General features: G+C 40.4%; 1 protein-coding gene across 1 annotated transcript; it reads left to right on the top strand.

Moving 5' to 3' along the window:
• Positions 1-9551: 9551 nt before the first annotated feature.
• On the top strand, positions 9552-19206 carry LOC143334618 (beta-1,4 N-acetylgalactosaminyltransferase 2-like). The gene is made up of 12 exons (XM_076753478.1): positions 9552-9701; positions 10377-10510; positions 11056-11196; positions 12508-12614; positions 12801-12838; positions 15406-15472; positions 16172-16285; positions 16520-16606; positions 16763-16944; positions 17504-17647; positions 18358-18586; positions 18689-19206. Exons 1-12 carry the CDS (start codon positions 9684-9686, stop codon positions 18883-18885), a joined length of 1458 nt encoding a protein of 485 aa, XP_076609593.1. The 5' UTR covers positions 9552-9683; the 3' UTR covers positions 18886-19206.
• The last annotated feature ends 2868 nt before the right edge of the window (positions 19207-22074 follow it).

Below are 22074 nucleotides of genomic sequence, written 5' to 3'. Positions count from 1 at the left end.
AGACACTTTGTTGTTATTGTTGCAAATGTCCTTCCAGTGTAAACTCCTGTCAGTGATTGCCTGAAACGGCTTTAGAAACCAAAAATGAGTTAACATGCCTGCAAGTACTCTGTGCTCATTTCTCAAACTGAAGGTAAGTTAAGCTAAGTTGAGCAGAGTGGGAAAGACAGAGGCACCAGGTCAGTTTGGCATCAAAATAAAGCTGTTATTTTAAGGTTTAAAAAAAAAAAAAAATTTGATAATGTTGCTCTAACATCAATGACAAAAACAAATCTATGCTACGCACCTGTCCTGATGGGTCAGTACTCTTCCAACACGGCGAGTCAGTGCAGTGCTGAGCAAAGGAGCTCCGACAACACAAAGCCAGGTAGAGGATGGATGCATGGATACATAAGCTGCTTATTTAATAATAACTTTACATTACAACTTGATAAAAACAAGACAACCTGGTACTATGTTTGTAATCATAATAACAATGAAAATATAGGTAATAGTGATGTCTATTTTCTGCAACAGGGTAATAAGGCAATAATGTGTACAGACTGTGACAAAACAAACAGACAAATGAACAGCAACAGCATATTTGATCTATTTATTTATTCATTGTTTAATCATCCAAGAGCTTTATGATTAGTTATTTTGTTTGTTTTATATATATCTCCTGCAACACACAATGCATTTTCAACTTCAACTTTTTGCTGTATTGTGGTGGTGGTGACCATACTGTTTTTTTTTGTTTTTTTTTAATATATATATATACTGTATATATATATTTTTTGCTTGCTATGCTTTACTTGCAAGTATCTGATTTGCAAGCAAAAAAAAAAATAGAAAGAATTATCTAGAGTGATAATTCATGTAATCATGTTCATGTCATTAATTGTCCTCCAGTCTTCACCACATTTTTATGATAGATTAAGACAAGCTAAAAAAATGTGTTGTTTGACTTAATATCTAGCAGTTTTTATGTAATTGGTTGCCAAAATGCCACTAAACACATTGTAGTGATTTTGCAACCACGTGGCAGCTTATGTTCAGCTTCTCAGATTCTCCTGACTGAACATTGAGGCATCTCAGCCAACTTCAAAGAGACACTGCAAGTAATATGTCTTGCCAAGACCAGGAGGCCGGTTCCAATTCCCTGGCCATGCATCATGAAGAAAACTCAACCCCATAATTACTGCGCACCACTCTTGCGCAAGGGGCCCTTGTGATCTGCAAGGTCTCACATATTGAGGGATCAAAGTCAGCCACGAGTTGCCAGTCCCTCTCACTGTCTATACTTAGAGCAGATGGAGGCCGGGCTGACAGATGTCAAACCCTTCTGTCCAGCTAGGACAGGAGGTCCATTCTAAATGGAAGCTGCCAAGATCCGGTCCAACAAGCTGAGGGGTGTGGAGACTGCAACACCTGCCCTGCTAGAAAACCCCTCTAAAACAGGGTTAACATTGTGAAACAGTTGCCGTTTAGCTGGGTTTAAGCACCAAAACTACCTGGTTAGATTTATTTGATTGATGGTTTGAATGAAAAGAAGTATGTTCACGTATGAGATGCAACTTAAATAAGTTGTTATGTGACATAAAATGATTTCATTATGTAAGTTAACTTATGTACTTAAGTTAAAATAAGTCAGCATTGACTTCTGGTTTCAAATGGAACATGGACTCTGTCACCTGGGTGAAATTCTGTATTTGATCATCCATCCACTCCAACCTCCTTCCTACGTGACATTTCCACTCTTTATTCAATGCCACTTAGTTCCTAGCGTTTAATTCTGCAGGGGAATTTTTGGTGATCTGTGTGAATAAGAATATGAAAGGAGCTGAGGTTCAATGAGCTCAGGCCTTTGAACCCTCAATGGTTTTCTTCTCTCCAATGTCCTCTCAGCCTCTAGTCAAAACAACTGGCCTAGTACAACAGGAAACTTGCAGTGTTTGTCTACAGTCACACGACATGACGTGCCAGTGCAAGCAACACCTGATAATGTGAGTGGCCCAGGTGGATCAAACAAACATATTGTCTGAGGAAGAAGAGGAAGTTTCCAGTACAGGCTAACCAGGCTGCAGTTTCATTAACCCTGAAAAGACAGTCCGGTATCAGGACAGTTTGTAAAATAGTCACAGAATTTAAGCTAATAGTCTTGTGGACGTTTTTTCATGGGCACAACTTTCGAACCAAGGAGGATGAATGTAGAGCCACAAACTGATTAAATTTCTTGAGAATTTCATGAACTGCCATGAGACTGTGTCGGAGGAGAAGGCTATCGGTCACCCGGTACTGTGGCCAGGGACAGCAGGCTTTGTACCTGCGAGCTTCATCTGGTGAGAGGATCAGTGAAGCAATTCACTGGTCTACAGGAGGCATGTGATCCAAGCCATATTCCCCTGCATGGTGCATGGAGGCCGGGTGCCATGCCTCTCCACCATTGTGAGCAATTGCCTGTGGATCTGCCCAACCATACTTCAACTCCACCAAAAATGCTGGTGATGTTGAAACTTCAAAGGGTTGGGCTGTTGCAGCCTCATAGTCTCAGTTATTTTACAGTTTATATTAGCGCTGTGTCGTTATCAGCTTGTCAGTCACCTGTTAACCTGTTAAGCACTTGGAACTGCATTAACCTGTATGATAAACCCTACACAAAAAATTTTGAATGATTATAGAAATTCAAAATTATAACAAACAAGCTTTAGTAATCTGCATCTGCTTTTTATATCATATGGAGAAGCACTGAAGCAGGAAGAATGCATTAAAGGTGACAGTACAGCGTGTACTGCAAAATGCAACAAAATACACGTAATTCATACATGGATAGTTTGTATTTCAGGAGCTAAAACATTGGTATTGCCTTTTAAGATACATCTGACCTCAGTATGTGTCTAAAGCTACTGTAAGATTTTAGAAATGTTGTTTTTTAATTCCAGTTCCTACTGTACCAGTGACCAGGTGCTGATGGCTGTGGCTATTCTCAGCAAACACCATCAGCACCTGGTCATGGTGCCAACAATAGCAGCCGTTCCCTTTGGCCTTTGGCCAGCAACTGAGGAGATGTTCTAAAGATCCTCTTGCAGAGCAAACTGGGCAGGACGATAGCTCACTCTTTCCTCAGACATGCACGTTTGCTAGGCTTAGTAGGGCATCTTAGACAGTTTGCACAAGGAAGGCAATGGAAGGTGATCTCATGTTCTGGTCCCGGCACTCCCTGCACTATAGGGCTTCTCTTGTTTGTGTTACCATAAACTCTTCAGTGAGGCCACTGAATGGGAGCTGCAACGTGTAATTGGTCCTGTAAAGTGCTGCTCTGTTGTGGGGAACCCCAACAACTTGCAGAGAAAGCGGCTGTTTTTCATCTCGAGGGATTCACCCATTATCAGTTGAATGTCATAAACCAGCAGAGGCCGCAAGACTCGGGGCACGATCTCATGTTATATCGTATAAATAGATGGTGAGGACTCATAGAAGTCCTTCTGGGCCTCTTTCCTGTCCTGCCGAGCTTTTAACTTTTTTGTGTGTAATATCTATATGTCAACCTGTGTGCAAATAAATTGAAAAAAATGTATTACTTGAAGGATATGTACACATCATTTACACATTCTGCTTCAATTGTGATTTTAAGAGATGCAACTGGCAAGAGAAACAACTGGTAAGAGAGGGTGGAGCATGTTGGACGTGTGGGTTTGCAGATTTGTTGCTTGTCCCTCATGTGCATTAAAATCTGTGTGGCATATTAAACAAGGAGCATGACTTCGACCAACTCTGCTCTTCATTAAGTACGGGTGAGCCTGCTCCCATTTAGTGAGGTACTTGGACAAACTTTTTGACAGGTTTTCCATCCCTCTCACGTTCATCTGTCTTCTTGTTTTACTGTTGGGTGCAGTTTGAGTGAGTTCTTGTCACTAGATGCTACAGCTAATGTGTTACATACTGCCACCTGCTGTACCGGAGGAGAATGTAGCAAACACAAATAGGCCCATCAACATTATAGCAACATTTGTGGTTGTTGTTGTTGTTAGAAAGGTTTAAGGAGATTTATGGGACAATATTCAAATGGGAAGACAGTGGAGAGACGTGCAAAATATGGGTTAATCCTGTGAGTGGAGTTTTGAATTAAATGGCTGTCCATACACTAAAAGTAGAGAGAGGAAAAAGTATTGAGGGATTTCAGTGGGAATACTTAATACTAGACCTGGGGCCCGTTTCATAAAGGAGGTTCAACAAACTCCGTGTCTAATTCTGAACCCTGAGTTGATCTAGCCTGAGATAGGAAACTCAGAATTTCCGGTTTCAGAACAGGTGATTTGAGTTAGTTCAATCAACTCAGAGTAGGTTAACTCAGAGTTCAGTGCGTGCACCACGACTATAAAAAGCCAACATCAATGGAGCCCCAATTCGACGAAACACCATGGCAACAGGCTGCGTTTTTTACCCCACTAGAACTGGAAATATTAATGCGCTCATATGGCGAATTTGAAAATGTATTTAGAAAAAAGTGCAACACCACTGCAGCTGCAAAAGAGAGGGAGACGGCGTTGGAGAACATTGCTGCTCAGGTCAGTGCATAAGTTTAAATGTAGTCCTTTGCAATCACAATAATATTACAGGGGAGAACTGCTTGAATAGTAGCTCATTAATCTATTTCATGTAGGTGCAATCCCACGGGGGAGAAGCGCACTTGGCAGCAGTTTAAGATGAAACATAAAAACATTGTTCAAACAGGTAAGACCTCGACATAATTTAATGGGGGTACCTCATTTTGATCATGTTTTACATTGTAAAGTAAATATTAAGTGGCTGTTTGACTGTGCAGTTGTTTTATCCCCAACATAATGCTGTTTTCACACACATAAATGTCTTCTCATCTATATCATATTCTGTTAAATAATTAAGCCTATTTAAACTAACACAGACTTCTGCTCAGCCAACAGAAAGAAGGCAGATGCCCGTAAAACGGGTGGTGGCCCAGCACCGCCACCTCTAACGGAGGCAGAGGAGCTGGCCCTAAGCCAGAATTTAGGAGGGCCAGTGGCTGAGGGAATGCCTGGATGGAGCTCATCTTCAGAACTCACCCCCCAAGACACAAGTGCCTTTATAAAATGGAATATGCCTAGGCCTATATATCTCTTTTAAGCCTATTCATAAAAATATTTATTTCCCTTCCATGTCTTTTTTTTTTCTTTTGTCCCAACAGATTCTGATGGTGCTATCTTATGTATTAACACATCCTCATCCTTTTTAACAGGGCATGGCTGGGCAGCAGCAGGACAGTCCCTGAACTTCCACTGCAGCGTTTCTCTCTTGCAGTTGTTTTGCGGTTTTGTGTGTTTTGATATTTGCAGCGTTTTTCTTTCGCATTTGTTTTGTACGTTTGTAAGTTTTTTGCTTGTGCTTCGTTTCTGTGATTGCAGCATTTTTCTCTTGCATCGTTTTTCTGTTGCATTTGTTTGATGTGTTTGTGTGTTTTGCCGTTTGCGGCGCGTTTGCCCTCGTCGGCCACCGTAAGATGGTTATCAGACCGCGCATAATGTTCTGGTATTTCCAGATAATTATCTTTTTGAACGGTACACAGCCTAATCCGTCCTTACATCTGCAATATTACCAGCCGGAGTCATGCTCTCACATCCCAGCAGATATTGTGTGTTGCGCTGCGTTTCTTTGCAAATGGGAGTTTTTTGTATAATGTCGGAGATGCAGAGCACTTGAGTAAGGCAACTGTATGCAGGGCGGTCAGAAAAGTGTGCCTCGCCCTGAAGCGGCTATTACCCATCTTTATGGTTTTCCCTGGACATAAACCTGTCAGAGTCATCAAGGAGGAGTTCCACAGGATTGCAGGTGAATGATGTAGAGATCCAAATCAATTTTAAATTATATTCCGTTAATGACATTGTGCTGCAACCTCAGACTGGGATTAGTAATTTTAATTCCTTTTAGGATTTCCCAGTGTGATTGGCTGCATAGATGGCACACACATCCCCATCACGGCTCAATCACGTAATGAAGCAGATTATGTGAACAGGAAGTCCATTCACAGCATAAATGTGCAGATACATGTAGTTGAATACTGTTTCAAAATGTTAAAGACTGCACCATAGTTCAACATCTGTCATTCTCTGCACTGTCAAGATCATATGTGATGCTGCAAATCTAATTTCCAGTGTGGAGGCCAAGTGGCCCGGATCTGTTCATGACTCAAGGATTCATCGCGAAAGAAATTGTAAAAAAAAATTTCTTACAATTTTTTTTTTTTTTTTTTTTACAATTTCTTTCTTTTTATTTTTATTTAAAATTCTCACTCTTTTGTATATATACTGATGTTGTTTCTAATTTGCATGCACTTCTTATATTAATCTGCTCTACTGATGCTGCTGTAATCTGGAATTTCCCCTCGCGGGACAAATAAAGGAATATTGAATTGAATTGAATTGAGTCTAACCTGAGCAACAGACTGCAATGTGGTAAGCAGCCTAAAGATTTGCACAATATAATTCACTTGTCTCCCTCCTTTAATATACTCTGATGTGTCCACTACACTTTACCGGAGAGTTTGATGGCCTGGCCAGGTGACAGAGGTTACCCATGCCAGCCTAGGCTGCTGACCCCTTACCCTGACCCAGGCCCCCAACAGAACTTCAACCGGGCTCACTGCAGGAGGAGAGCCCGGGTGGAGATGACCATAGGCCTGCTGAAAGCCTGTTTCCAGTGCCTGCGTCACCTCAGGGTGACCCCTGAGAGGGCCTGTGATATTATTGTGGCATGTGTTGTTCTTCATAATACTGCCACTATTAGAAGAGAGCAACACCCTGTCCTACAAATTGAAGACCCTGATGATGACCCAATCCACCTGCCAACTATGCAGGACGGCAGAGCAGTCAGAGACACCATATGCCATAGTCACTTCACTTCAGAGATTGAGTCACCATCATCACCACCACCACCACCACAGCAGTCAAATAAAGACACAATACACACTTCATTTGGTCTCCTTTATTTCCTACAAATACAAGAGCTAGCTTAGTTAATGTTCCAATAGTTAACATAATTAACATAATTCACCTGTGACCATGCACTCACCTCTAATTTGTGCTCCAGTATTTCAATTTCTAGATCTGCCCTCCTAATCTGGCAGTCCAAGTATTGCATTTCTTTGTTGGATTTTTTTCAGCAGGTGAATTTTATAAATCTCTTTTACTGGTAACTGGGAATACTATAAGGAGGGCATTAAATTATACAGTTGCACATGAATTCCACAGAATGAACCTCTGGTGTTTACTGAACATCCATCTCACTGTGTCAATCTGTGCAAATTCACTCGACAAAACGGAAGTGCGCCAGGCCACTAGGGGGACTCGACCTGAAGGATGGACCGGTCCTGTGGGACCGTGGGACCAGACCCTCTTGAAAGACATGAAGAAGAAGAAAGTCGGGTAACTTTTGGAGAGGAGAGTGAAAAAGGTACGTTTTCCACTCCAACACTTGGCCGTAACCTTTTGCAATTTTATAGAAATCGCCGAGTGAAAACTAAAGCTAGATTAAATTAAAACACGCTAACATTAGCTACGTAACTATGCTGCTCTTCTATAAAATTGCAAAAGGTTACGGCCAAGTGTTCAAAAAAATGCACAAAGGAAAACGTACCTAGTGCCCCCTAGTGGCCTGGCACACTTCCGTTTTGTCGAGTGAATTTGCAGCGTTTCTCTCTTGCAGTTGTTTTGCGGTTTTGTGTGTTTTGATATTTGCAGCGTTTTTCTTTCGCATTTGTTTTGTGTGTTTGTAAGTTTTTGCTTCTGCTTCGTTTCTGTGATTGGAGCATTTTTCTCTTGCATTGTTTTTCTGTTGCATTTGTTTGATGTGTTTGTGTGTTTTTGGCTTTGCATCATTCATGTGTTTGCAGCGTTTTGCCATTTGCGGCGCGTTTGCCCTCGTCGGCCACCGTACCATCTCCCGACGAGTATTTAATTCCCTGCGCAGTAATGCTGCACCTTCATCCACGGGATCGTTGTCAAAAGGACATGCCATGTTAGTGAAAAAAGTGGACTTCTAACATAGGCCTACTGTCTGATTTTTTAAAATAACAGACCGCAGAACTATGTTATGCCAAAACTCGCCTGCTGACAGAATGACTGAGGAAATCAAATACCGTGTGCGGCTTCATTGAGAAAAACCTGGTCCCGACTAGGTTAGGTTCATAGAGTCTGTTACTATGGTAACTGACCGTTACCTCTCTGTGAAACAGGTTAGAGTTACCCCTCTTTCTCTGGTTTGAGTTACCTCCCTTTTTGAAACGGAAAACTCCGAGTTTCGTTCATGTCAGGCTTAACTAAACCTGCTTTGTGAAACAGGCCCCTGATGACTTAATTTCACCAAACAATGAAGAAAATGTACATGGTCAATTATTCTTTTACTCGAATTATTGAAATGGCAGTCCCCTTGGTTAAATAAATGTATGCTGTGAACATCAGCAATTTCTGCTTGCATCTTTTATTTACAGTCGAAATTATATAATTAACTATATTATTTAAATTTCACACTGCAATAATTAATGATTTGCTCATACTGGCAGTTGGATATACATCCAGTTGATTAGCCATTGCTCTGTCAGATGCTTGAGCATGACCCCTCAAAGTTTGTTGGAAGACGGGAAGAGTAGATGTTTGTATGTGTGGCTGCTTTATTTTCCATTTCATGTCAGACATTTTAAGTCTCTTAAAAAAAACTGTGTCGTAATGGCTGCTTTCAATGTTTGCTTTTCATTTTACTATGAGATGCAGAACTCTCCATAATGAATTACAACTGTTCCATATATTCCATATATGGCCTGTATGGTATAATATGATTTATTAATTGAAGAAAAAAAGCCTGACCACCCAATCAAGTTGGCCCATCAAACATTTGTGTCCACGGTTTATTAACCTGATGATTCGGGCATGCGTTCATTACATAACTAAGAGGGAAATTATTTAAATGAAGCAAGCATTTTTCTATATTACATATATGGAAAAGTCATTCAAGCTTGCCACATTTGGATAACAGCAGGTGATAAATATGACTCCTTTTTTTTTTTTTTTTGTGAACAAGATGTAAACAATGTGTATTTTGAGTGGACTTTTCTGAGTGATGAATAAAAAGAATAGAGAAATTGTACCATTGCAGCCTCAGTTTCTTTATCAAAAAATAAAAGTTTCCTTCTCTTTTGTCAGAATATTTCAACATTTTGGGAAATTCACTTATTCCTTATGATAACTTCCCACTAAGCACAGTATGATCTGGCGCCATACAAAGTTGGCCCCCATTCATTCTACATGGGACACAATCAAATCCCTTTGCAAGGCACTGCAGGATTCCAGGCAACACAGGACTGATGCAAATTAAGATAAGGATGATTTCCACTGCCGGCTTGGCAGTGTTTAGATATAAAACAATGCAGTGTTTTGCTGTAAGTTTCCTTTTGGACTACGTGCTATAGCTGTGTGGGAGTGACTGCTTCCTTTCAGCTCTCTTGGGACTGGTGAGTCACTGGCAGGGAAGAAATTAGCACCGTCTACAGTCAGAGCCCAAGTACTGAACCTCAGTATTTCAAACCTTCACTCGCACCTTGCCGTCACTCATTGAAAAGCAGGTGTGGCAGCAAATCACAGGGTGCTTCCTTTACCTGTTGCCCATCGAGGGAGGGTTAGTTGTTGGCCGCATGAATGAGGCAAGAGGAAAAGGTAAGAGCTGTACTGTTTCTATAATATTAGCATAACGGTGGTGTTTTTGTTCTCGTGGTGAGATTCTGACACCTAGTAACAGCATTAGATCCTGGTGACTGGTTCTGAACAGCGAGTTTACAGTAGCTCTAACTATTGGTCTTCCAGTTAATTACCATTATCCTTCTAAGAATTTTGACACAGCGCTTCATATCCTGATAACTGAGTTTCTGAGTTCTACTCACTAAACCTTGGGTAACTTCCAAATGTTGAAAGTCCAATCCAAAGAGATTTACTCACTGGATTCATATTTAGCGCCATCGGACATCAGCTTTTTTTAGTCCGAAGAGAACACAGAAACCTTATTCAGAGTTGTACAAACATTTTTTTTTCTTCTGTGCGCTACATTATTTAATGCTTCATCGACATGTAGGGCCTGTAGGCCCATGTAGTGGTGAATCATTAATATAATGCAAACTGCTGTCACACCCTTCAGCCAATAATACCACTCTTCGGGCTGTACCACTGTCACACACAAAGGTTTTATGTATCAAATATACCAAAAGATTTGATCATATTTAGAGCACTGTTTGCCTCAACACCTCATAGATCAGGAGATACAAGCCAAAACGTAAAATGCTTTATGAGTTGACCGTTTGTTGCTTTGGCCATGGGCTAATTTTTGTCTCTCTACAGATGGTTGTGTTTAACAGACCAGCCCAGGTGGCATTTGTTACATTTGTGATCGTCCTGGTGACATTCTATTTTATGATACTCCATAACTGTTCTGGAGAGCCAACCAAAGGCGTTCCCCTTACACAAAAACCGAGGTAAAGCCCACTCTGTGTCCCTGTGTGTGCATGCTAACTCCTCCTTATCTACTGTTAGATATCATACCATATTTGACAGTATTATTTCAGGTATATCCATTGACTTTTCTGTAAATTCCAGCTTGACATCGCCAAAGGAAGTTCTCAAAGCAATGCAGGAAATCCATTCATATACCTGTTATGTTGAACAATGAAAGTTTCATCAAAACATCTTGATTTGTATGTTTGCATGACAATATTGAGAATTTCTATAGCCGTTATTTTTTAAAAAAGAAAATAGTATTACCAAATGGCGTCTCAGACTCTTACTTTTTAAACCACTTTTGTAAAACCACTTCTTCAAATGACAATGTGCAATAATAATAATGATTACACTAGTAGAGTTCTTCACATTGGTCTGAAGACATGATCCCCATAGTGATATGTTGTACTGAGTGTACCAACCTGTAGTGAACTATAGAAACGGGTTAAGTTTAATAATTGTTGCTGTTCTTTAATACGACCAAACATCCACTCTTAAGGACCTCTATATTACCCCGACCCAGGTTGACAGTCTCCAGTCATCCTGCCTCAACTGCTCCATGCACCTGTCCTGACAGATCAGTGCTCAAAGATCACCTCCCCAAAGATAAGTATGAGGAGCTGGTGCAACGACGAGCTAAGGAGTTCCAACAACACAAAGCAAGGTAGTGGATGAATGGATAGATGGATTCATGAATGCCAGGAGCTTTTGTTCAAGTTGTTGCCCTTTCAGTGTAAAATCCTCTATTTGAAACTATACCTTCAGTGCAGGTCAAAACAGAAACACGTCCTAGGAAACATAAAGACGGAAGTTTCTATGAAAAAGAAAGATATCCACTTGATTTGTTTAACTTTTACTACTGAAGCATTAAGTTAGTTTCAGATAAACTTTGCAACATTTTTACACAAATTGAGGATTGTGGATTTTGTCCCCCATTGCATCCACTGAACGCACCCCAGGTCAAAAAGTAATTTAGTGTATCAGAAATATAATTCAAGCATAGCAAGTCATAATAACAACTTAATTAAGTTATATCTTATCTTATTTAAGAATGTAAATTGTACCTTTTGTGCATAATTTAAAGTATGTCTGACATATATTTTTAAAAACTGTACCTCTAGATGTCATTACGTTCTACTTAAATGAATATATTAGTTCTGCAGTACTTCTTGTTGTATTGCAGTTGTTGTATTTGAAAGCACTTATAAAAAGTGTACTTTTTTTGTATGTGTATTGTAAATTGTGCTTAAGTGTACTTTTAAAAATAGTACTGAATTACAAATACTTTTAATAGTAATAAAGTACAATCATGAAAAGTATACTTATTTTACATTGTAATACATTATTAGCATGCTTAAATAAAATATACTTTAATTTCACTTTACATTTACGTATATTTCCAAAACATTGGTGATATAATGCAATTTTACTGCAAGTGTTTTTTTAATACCCATGAATCCTGATTTTCACTGGTGTATTTCAGTACACATAAAGTTTGTAAAAAGTTGTGTGTACCTCAAGTACACTCAAGTATTACTCAAGCGGTACTCAAAGACAACTTGAGTATTCCTGAAAACAACAAAAATAGCAGAAAGTGTACTGAGATTGCTTTCTCCAAAAAGCACCAAAAAGTGTCATTGTATATTTGCAGTGTGTTTGTATATTTGCAGTGTGGCTGTAGTGCTGTGAATGTGCCCTCATTTTGCCTGTACTTTGTCTATTTGAATGTGTTTTCCTAAGCTGCAGTGTGTTCAAACTGGACCTTGTGGATTGTATTTCAGTGTCTCACAAGTACCTGAAACAACATGTTCCACCAACACAGACACACTGTTTCCATCTGAATGCCCACTCGATTGTATTGTTAGCTTTATTGGTTGCTGATTCTTTGGATATCGCTTTGTCAATATGATGATGCGTGTTTGTGTAACCACACAACCCTGCACCACCCACTCACCCTCCCCCATCTCCTCAACAGGACTACTTCTTTATTATCCAGACTGCTGTTTGCTTTGCCAAATTCTCCCTTGAAGTATCCTATCCAGGGTTTTACAGTGCGACCCTTGACCTCCACTTTCATACCAGGTATGCTCTAGTCTATTTTTATCAACATGAAGTTTCTACTTTACACCACAAAGTGGTGCAATAGCAAGTTGGAGGAGGATGGATTCACGTTAATCATGATGAAATACACCAAAAAGTAATGAACGAGATGTCCTTGTGTCCTTCCATAGAGAATAGCATGAAATTATAAGGCCATTTTGATTGCAGGTTTATCCTTGCATGCAGGACAAAGAAGCAGCTACAAGGTTGGTTTGATCCCATAGACACAACAGATAAACTGATCATTCTCTCCCAGATCAACCTGATAGTATGATAGCATTTGGCTTGTTGGGTCAAGGTGGCTGCTGAATGTTTGAAAATTCAAAGTGATTCATGATACAGTATGCTGAAATCAGTTCAAATAAAACATCACAAAGTTTTACAGGATCATGTTTAATTTCAACTTGCCACATTTCCTATAAATGAAGCCACTGTGACAATGGGTTGTGCTAACTTTGAACTCCACACCTCTGTTGCAAAGATTTGGGGAACAGAGAAATCGTACAACACAACATATTCGGGGCAAGTTGTGTGAGCCTCCTACAGCTTTCCATGTAAACATGATTGTTACATAAGCATTTCAAACGTTTGTTTCTTAATATGAGTGCGAGTGGAGGGTTAGCGTCCCAGACAGTCATGATGGCCAGAAAGAATTTTGTGGATTTGTGGCGATATCACTGAGGCAGATACATGTCTTTAGCATTATCTGTCATTGTACAGCAGCCATCTTGGTGGCTGCATAGAAGGGTCTGGGTTTGATTTTTGAAAGCCATTATGTGAATCTCATTCTGATTGATATATTTTCAAGTTCTGATTTTATACCAAACCATTATTTAAATTATTCAGTGTTAACCAATTATTTGCCCACCAATTGCAGTATTTGCATAATGTCAGGCAAACTATCAAATTATTATTTTTTTCCTTGTAGCTCAAACTTAAAGGTGATGAATACCATGGCAGAACAGGACTATGAACTGAACTATCTCACAGTATTGGCTTTCAAAAACTCGAAAGGTTTTATTGCACCAGATTTTAAAGCGGCAAAATCTGTGGCAAAATCAGCTGATTTCAATGTAATCTACGTGATCAGTGGATTTGCTTAAATTAAGTTAAATCTGTAGAAAATTTTCATGGCAAATGTTACTTTGTTGAACTGTGATCTGCAAATTTGTGCAACGCGTCTTTGATGGGACTGAGAAATTGAGAGTCGAATAGAAGAAGCACCATCCACTTTTTTAACTTCCTCTGTCAAAGTTTCAAGAACAAGAACAAGTAGAGAGACTTTTGGGGAGCTTTTCTGACTGATTGATTCCCAGCTGGCGAGTGGTTCGCTTGCCAGCTACAGTAGTTCACCAACTAGGCCTGCAAGTAGTCACTGTGTCAATCTTCTATAACTAAATTTTTAGCAAAGGTATACAGATGAATTTAGTTGTGCCACCTTTTGGGTGTGGCATCCATCTTTGGCTCTTGTCTTCACCACATCAGTCAGCCAACCATATGCCAGCCACTGAGGGACTTTTTCCAGGACTTGCTATTTATTATCAGGAAGTAGGCAAATCTAACAGTCACTTTGATGCCAGCAGAGCGACTTGCACCTGCTCATGGCCTATTAGGGAGAGATGTTTACGACCAGAAACCACTAGCCAAAAGTTTCCTGCTGTGGCCTTGCTTCATCGAGGCAATGTTTTCCAAGCAAGAAAACTGCTGGTTTCCAGGTGTGATCCTTTCATCAGAGTCCACAAAGACATTGAAAAAGTTTTTCCCTCTGTCCCACCACTAAAGCAGAGCCCAGCTACCATAGTAGTGATGTCCTCCATGGCTCAGCGGGCTCCACACTACCCATCATGAACTGGGGGCAAGCATGTAACCCGTCCACCAATCAAACACACAAAGAAAGCCAGGGCGAGTTAGTGGCGTTATCTCAGCATGACTTGTTTCAGACTGTTGAACACAAAGGCCTGAACATTTCCAGCACAATGGCCAGCCTTTTGAGACAGCCTTCCCATACCTGGTGATGAACAAAATCACCAGTCCCTTCAGACAAAGGCAGAAAAGGCTATAAGCTGATGTCAACAGACACTGAACCGTTGTGTGCATACCTGTTCGTGGTAAAGTCCTGTCAATGAATACATGGATGTCAAGCTTAAATTCAAGAGGCTACACACTCCAGTGAGGGTAAGTTTTGACATGTCTCTGTGCAACAAGGGCATTATGAACCGGCCTTTCCACATGATTACAATTAGACATGTCCTGGAATGCGTGCATCCAAGCAACTGGTTCACTTGGAGCCCTTGGAAAGGTTAGGACTGCCACCTGCAGCGGTACAAGCTATCCAGGGGACCTGAGCCCTTCCTATGACTGTGTGTGACGCAGGTAGATGTGGCTAAAATTCTACGTCATAAAGTCCTTCCAACTCCCTTTGGACCAGAATTATTTACCTCGAGGGGTTCTTCCCCCCGCCCACAGAAATAAGGAGGAAGAAGTGTCTCGACCAAGTGTGCGCTTTGTCTCAGATTTGATGAAATACTACCTTTTTAAATGACGAAATTCTTCTAGGCGTAATCTATTTTATATACCCAGTAAACTGTCACACAAACTGTCAGTGACCACTTTGTGCTTAAACTAAACTATAGTGCTATTGTGCTATAGTCATATTGAAATGTATATAATGTCTAATAAATGGTATACATAAATCATAAAATTGATCTCTGTTGTAAAGATAATGCAGGCACTGTATGTGCACTCTGAGTTTATTCAGGTATGTCTACTCTAGGTGTCCTTGAATGTGTCCAAAGGCATCCTGACAGCAGAATTTCTACCTGAAGCAGTGACGATCCATGGTGAGATTCCAGTATCACAGCTAATTTCATATAGGGTGTAGTTGTAGTTCTTGAATGAGTTTGAATAATTCTGTTTTGGTTAAGGGAACAAGCAAGCAATAGTTGACAGTAGCTGATGTTGTGCTGCATTTGTTTCTGGCAGAATCAGTCAGGATAAAAAACATATCCAATAAGCCATAACTGCAGTAGCAATACACACATTGCAGTCAGCTACCAGCATGTAACACCGTAGCATCTCAAAACAAAAAATTATCTGCCTTACTGGAGAGTATTTCAACTTTGCCTTTTCCCAGTTGCACTGGTATTGCTCTTTATGATAAAAATCAAAACAATAGTGATAATAATAATAATTACTTCACTTGTTAATACGCAAATGCAATTTAATCTTTTTGCCATGACAAGATTAAATTTGACATGTTGATTTTGCAGGACATAGCCATTTGATAGAATACGATTTCCACAATCAGCATTATAATAATATTATATTAATTAAAAGCTAATCAAAGGATTAGTCATTTTCCCTGGTATCATATTGGAATATCTTGTAGCAGAAATATTTTACACTCCTGCCAGTGTTCCTGTGCTATCGCCTGAAATTCTTTATGGCTTAACTTTAATCTAACATCAAAACTTTTTATGGACGTGGTTGGAAATTGATGATTAACCAACTGTTGTTTGACTGTTGCTTGTATGTGGTAGGTAATGGTGAGATGGGGTTAGTCATGGAATCTAGCAGCCTGCTGATCCTCAACAAGCTGCTGGCTAAAGTGTCCTACACCAGCACTTTGTACCATATCCACACTGGAGACCTCGGTATGTGTCTAGGAAATTGGAACTTGGCCAGAAAAGTGAAGGAACAAAATGATCTGCAAAAGCATGTGTGTGTTTCTGTGTGTTTAATGTACAGTTAGAATGAGTGAAGTCTCTTTGTCACTTTGTTTTTCTTAGATTCCCTGGTAGCTTAGTTTGAGTCCACCTTGTTTTCTAATTGTCATGTTTAGCTCGAGTGTTGCTACTAAGACACTACCTGTGCTTTTCTGTACTTAGCATCCTTCCAATTTGAGGACCATGAAGCTGTGTTTCCTATTACCATCAAGCAGCCTCACCTGCCAGTCCTATATGACATGGGAACAGGTAGTGAACTTATCGTGGTGGTCTGGGGGTTAAAGTCAAGTCAACATTCAGTTATTTATGGCAGGAAAGTGCTAATTGTCTACTCTGGAGAAGGAGGAAGCAGGAAGATATAAGTCTCACAGTTCAGTTCATGCTACATTGTGTCTGACTTGTCAGATGTCAGCTCTCACGTCACCATCACTACAAAGACTTTCCTGCGCTACACAAAGCTCAAAGTGTTGCTAAGCAGCATCCGCCGTTTCTATAGCAACATAGACGTCATCATTGCAGATGACAACTTTGAACCAGAACACATTACTGGAGACCACATCCGGCAATACATCATGCCTCCAGCGCAGGTACACACACACACACACACACACACACACACACACACAGTAATTTATTACTTTAACACATAAATGACATACTGGAAACTTCGGAACACTGCAAAAGATCTGAATATTGGCCGATTTCCTGCAGCTTTTGTGTGTCAATTAATTTAAAATCTGTAAATCTGAAAGTATTAACCACATTTATATTGAATATATTAACAATGCTTGATACGTGTGAATGACACACCTACAAACATACACATATAAAGATCTTCATAATACAACACACAAAGAAGTATAACATAGAATTATACAGGTGATGGTAAAAAGGGATTCAATCACATTATTTGTTGAGAGATAACATTTTTTAGTTGCTATGATAAATTTCACTTGAAGTTATTTATTTAATTTAAAATGCAATTATTTTATACTTTATGCATTTAAGTTTTGCAGTAACAGCAGTTAACACAGATAATCTGATCAAATCCAGATGCTGCACTTTTGGTTGCTCTGCAGTGCATTGTACTTGAACATTATTAAGATTGTGAAAGACCCCATATGTGAAGCATGTGCCTCGCCTCAGGGCTGGTTTGCTGGCAGGAATTTGGCTGTCTCCCAGGTGACCACCAAATACTTCCTGTGGGTGGACGATGACTTCGTGTTTACAGAGGAGACGAAAATAGAGAAGCTGGTAGAGGTGATGGAGGCAGTCCCTGAACTGGATGTGGTGAGAATCACTGCATTGATTATTTCATTCAGAAGTAAAATGTCATTACAAGTAAGCAGAATGTATTGTTATCTGCCAAGGAAGTTAGATTTTTGGTTCAGTTTGTTTGTTTGTCTGTCAGCATGATTAGGGAAAAACTACTGGCCCAACTGTAATAGAACTAGGTACAAGGGTGCAGCATTTTTTAAGGAAGAACACATTAAATTCTCAAGCAGATCCAAATCACAGGGCAGATACACAAATTATTTTTCTCCTTTGTTAACATTGTGAGATCTGGCATTTGGCCGTGGTGGAATAAATGTCATGCATCTTAAACCCAGGATATAGTTAAGTTCACGTCTACCCTCTCTGAATGCCCTTTGAGTTACTTCTGTCGTTGGCTGTGAAAATATATTGTTAAATAAATGGAGTTCTTGTAGCTTCATGTAACTCACTTTGCATGACGAAGGCGCTCCAGGTTTCTGCTCGACCCAGTTTATCCGGGAATCCTCCAGGCTTTTGGTTTTTGATTTCATTCGTTTGTTCTTGGTTTTTCTTTTTGTTTTTTTTTTCTTTTTATAACTTTGAGGTCCAGAGAGTTCACAATCAGCACTGTTAACCTCCACTGAACCAGTGAGCAGCTGGATCCTATACCAGCATGTACTGGGCAAGAGGCAGGTACACAGTGGACCAGTTTCTAACCAGTTCTCTGGTGTCTCTGCTCTTATCAGCTGGGTGGGTCAGTACAAGGAAACCAGTTTTACTTCTCTCTTCACTATGAGGAGGGAGAGGAAATGGATGGTGGCTGCCTGTACAGGAAGTCCAATGGAAAATTCCACTCACTTCCTGGTTATCCACAATGCTCTCTGGCCAGTGGGGTGGTAAACTTCTTCCTGGCTCGTACAGATGCCGTACAGAAGGTGGGATTTGACCCTAAGCTCCAGAGGGTAGCGCACTCAGGTAGGTCCAGATACAGACAGAGTCTAGGTTCCACCTGCCAATAAGTCCACACCCTTTGAGCTTTTGTTGGCCGTGATAAAGCTGGTGTTTCTCTGACTCTAGAATTCTTTATGGATGGCCTGGGATCCTTGCTGGTTGCCAGTTGTGGCCACGTGTCTATTGGCCATCAGCCCAACACAGCAAGTGACAAGGGAGAGACTCACTACAGACAGTTCAGAAACCCTGCAAAGAGAGACCAGGACTTTAAACTGCAGCTTCACTTCTTCAAAAACCACCTAAAATGTGTCCAATACGGCTAGAAGATGACTGGAAGACATTGAGACCTCTGGCTGTAGCAACATACTGGCTCGTCACAATGATGGTATCACCATGTTTTCCTGCACTGATTCAAATGAATACATTTTAGTTTTCTCTTCCTTTTGCCATTATTGTTTGTTCATTGCTAGTTTTATTTATAACTGCCACTGAATGACAAAAAAAGACATCAATAAAACATTTAGAAAAACAGTCTTAGACCTCACAGTCTCATGTTCTGTCTTTGCAGAGCTTAAACCCAGCACACAAACTCATAAAGAAATGTACAAGGAAAGGGAAAGAAAATAAAACTGCTCTGCATTTTCAACTGCTGCCTCATCTCTTCGTTTCTCAAACACACTCCAGCCACCTGCCATTAGGTTTAGAGGATTTCTTCATCATCACATACAATCACACTCAGAACAGCGTAGAGAAATTTGTTTCCTGCATTCTGACCCATCTCTGAGGAGCAGTAAGCAGCCGCTGTGCAAGCCTCAGGAACCAACTCCAGCTCTAAGACAGTGCCTGGGTGAAGGAATTGATGTAAGATAGGTCCTTTCAGAGCCCCCAGAGGAACCCACGCACCAATGCTGGGATCAGACTACACAATGTTTTTGTCTTTGTCAATGGTCACCGGGTCAAATCTAACGATCACAGTGTCATAAACTCTGTGTCATGGTCAGGTGACTGGCAAAGACTACACATATGACCCCAACCAATCACGGCACGTCTTATTTCATCAGGTGTGAGTTTAGAGATCAGTGGGGAGGCAGGTGAAGCAGCTGTTACTCATGGCGATAGAAGAGTTGTGTGTGATGCTGGCAGTCTTGTGTAGAAAAAAAACAGTGGCTGAGGATCTGATCCTGGGTGGCACGTTTGAAATGCAGATATGGAGAGAGTACCTGATTGGTCAGCGTTAAAGAACATACCATGGGAGATGTCACACGAGGCAATTCAAGACAAAAAAATTCCGACACGTTAGACTTTTCATCTGGATGTCGTGGGGCATCCCCAGTGTACAACAGGTTGTTTAGCATGTCAAACTACACCACAGGGAAACCATCTGCAGACCGGACTCATCAATATCTTGTGACCCACATCTGGTTTGGAATGACCATGCCTGGCATCCAGAACAGGACCACATCTGGACCTCAATATGCCCACAAGTGAGCCCACAGAAATTTAACCCCAGTGTGTTTGGGTTCCGGTGAAAAAACATACACCTCTAAGTCTATTTAGAGCTCTGTTGTTGAAGTTTTATGACAGTTTATTCATACGATGTTCCTCTGTAGCACCTTCATTAAATGTTCAAGTTCAGTTTGCGGAAGTTATCACTTCAGTATCTTTCTACATACAGGGGTATTGATGAGGTCACAAGAAATGATAATCCAATATTAGCAAAACACAACATGCCTGTAAATAACTCATTGGATACAGACATCAGACTTCAGTTGTCTTTGCAAGCACCTGTGACATTGTGCACACATTCTTGTTAACTGCATTTCCTGTATTATTTTGTAGTACCCTCCTTGTGCATTTCTGTTTTCTTTCTGTCTTTGTTTCGTTTCCCTCCATTTTAACTCACCACCTGTCATCCAATCAGTTCTATAGTTTTTATAACCTGAGTGATTCACTGCCTGTTTGCTAGATTATCTTAGCTGTCCAGCCTCGGCTACTCCTGTTGTTGCATATTAGTGGTTTTCTCTCAACCTTATGTTTTTGGGCTTTGCCTGACTTTTACTCTGATCCTTGCACTTGAGTCTCTTGATAGGTTGGGTCATTGTAGCTCCACTATTAACAACTTCAATTAATTACAGCTCATTTTAGCCAGTATGTTTGAGGAAGCACAAACCCCCACAATCTGTTTTACTGGTTAACAAACAAACCAACACAATATAAAATAAATACAAATATTTGACAGTAAATTTGGATTTTTAATTCAAATTAATCCCCCTGATGTAACAATACCCAATCCACGGTTGTAATTTTATAACATCACATTTAAGTCTACAAAAATAAACCTTCCCCTTTTTAAAACCACGTTTACATGACTAATAGGTCCTATTGTTCAGTTCTTCAATGCTATTGGATGGTAGAATGTGTAAATAGCCCTGCTAATCTGACCATGAAGTCATACGACCTGGGAACCTGGCTTGGAGTACAGCACCTTGTTGTTTTGTACAGGATAAATCAAGACTCAAGTAAATAAAATGCCTGAAATATTTTTTTCTGTCATAACTGATATGTGTAGATCATGCTGATATTAGGACAACATTGAATATACTGATATTGTGAGATTTTGAGCATGCTATGTCTATGACAGAAAGAATTCTGTAGCACAATTTGAAAAATACTATAGTACTGGTCCTGTTTTTCCTGGGCTCTGCTTGGTTGCCCAAATAGCTGCTTCTTGAATGATAATAAGGTGATAATGTTCAGGGACGTGGGGGTGTAAGTGCTCATATTATGACAAAGTGAGCAATAGGTCTGCCTGATAGAATTGTTTGACCTCTGTTTGAGCTACAGTCAATTTGCATTGCAATTATTTAGCCTGGAAAATAATCAGTTGTTTTAAATTTCCGAATGCCTGAAACCAGGAAGGGCCGCATCATATACGGTGTGCAGGATGTTATCGAGGCCATCCAGAATGGGGACAGTGACGTGGAAATGTCCTCTGAGGACTCAGATTCAAGTGATGAAGAAGTATGGAGATATTTGTAAAGTGGAAAAGGAAAACAAGATACCCAACGACCACCTTCCTTCTGATGTTCACATATCCCATCAGAAGCAGAGCATCCACACACCCAGACCATGCCCCGTCACAGGTATCGCTGGATGAAAAAGGATTCCATCAGTTCCAGTACTGATTTTCCTGGTCAGGATATCACTAATGGACTCCCCTCTCTCTGCACACCACTGGAGTACTTTCAGAAGTTTGTGACAGAGGACATGATCCAGGCTATGGCAGATAACACCAATCAGTACAGTTTTCAGAAGAACGGAGCATCCATAAACACCAACACAAAGGAAATAGAGTAAATGATGATGATGATGGCATGTACCTGAAGATGGGTCTTGTCCAAATGGCTGGAGTCCGCATGTACTGGGAAGCAGACACACGATACAGTCCAGTCGCAGATGTCATGTCACGGAACAGATTCCAGTCTCTGTTGACATCATTACATTTTGTGAAC

Source organism: Chaetodon auriga, chromosome 16 (genome assembly GCF_051107435.1).
Source record: "Chaetodon auriga isolate fChaAug3 chromosome 16, fChaAug3.hap1, whole genome shotgun sequence".
NCBI classification, from domain to species: Eukaryota; Metazoa; Chordata; class Actinopteri; order Chaetodontiformes; family Chaetodontidae; genus Chaetodon; species Chaetodon auriga.
The sequence above is the reverse complement of the archived record's forward strand: the minus strand, read 5'-3'. Positions and strand labels throughout refer to the sequence as shown.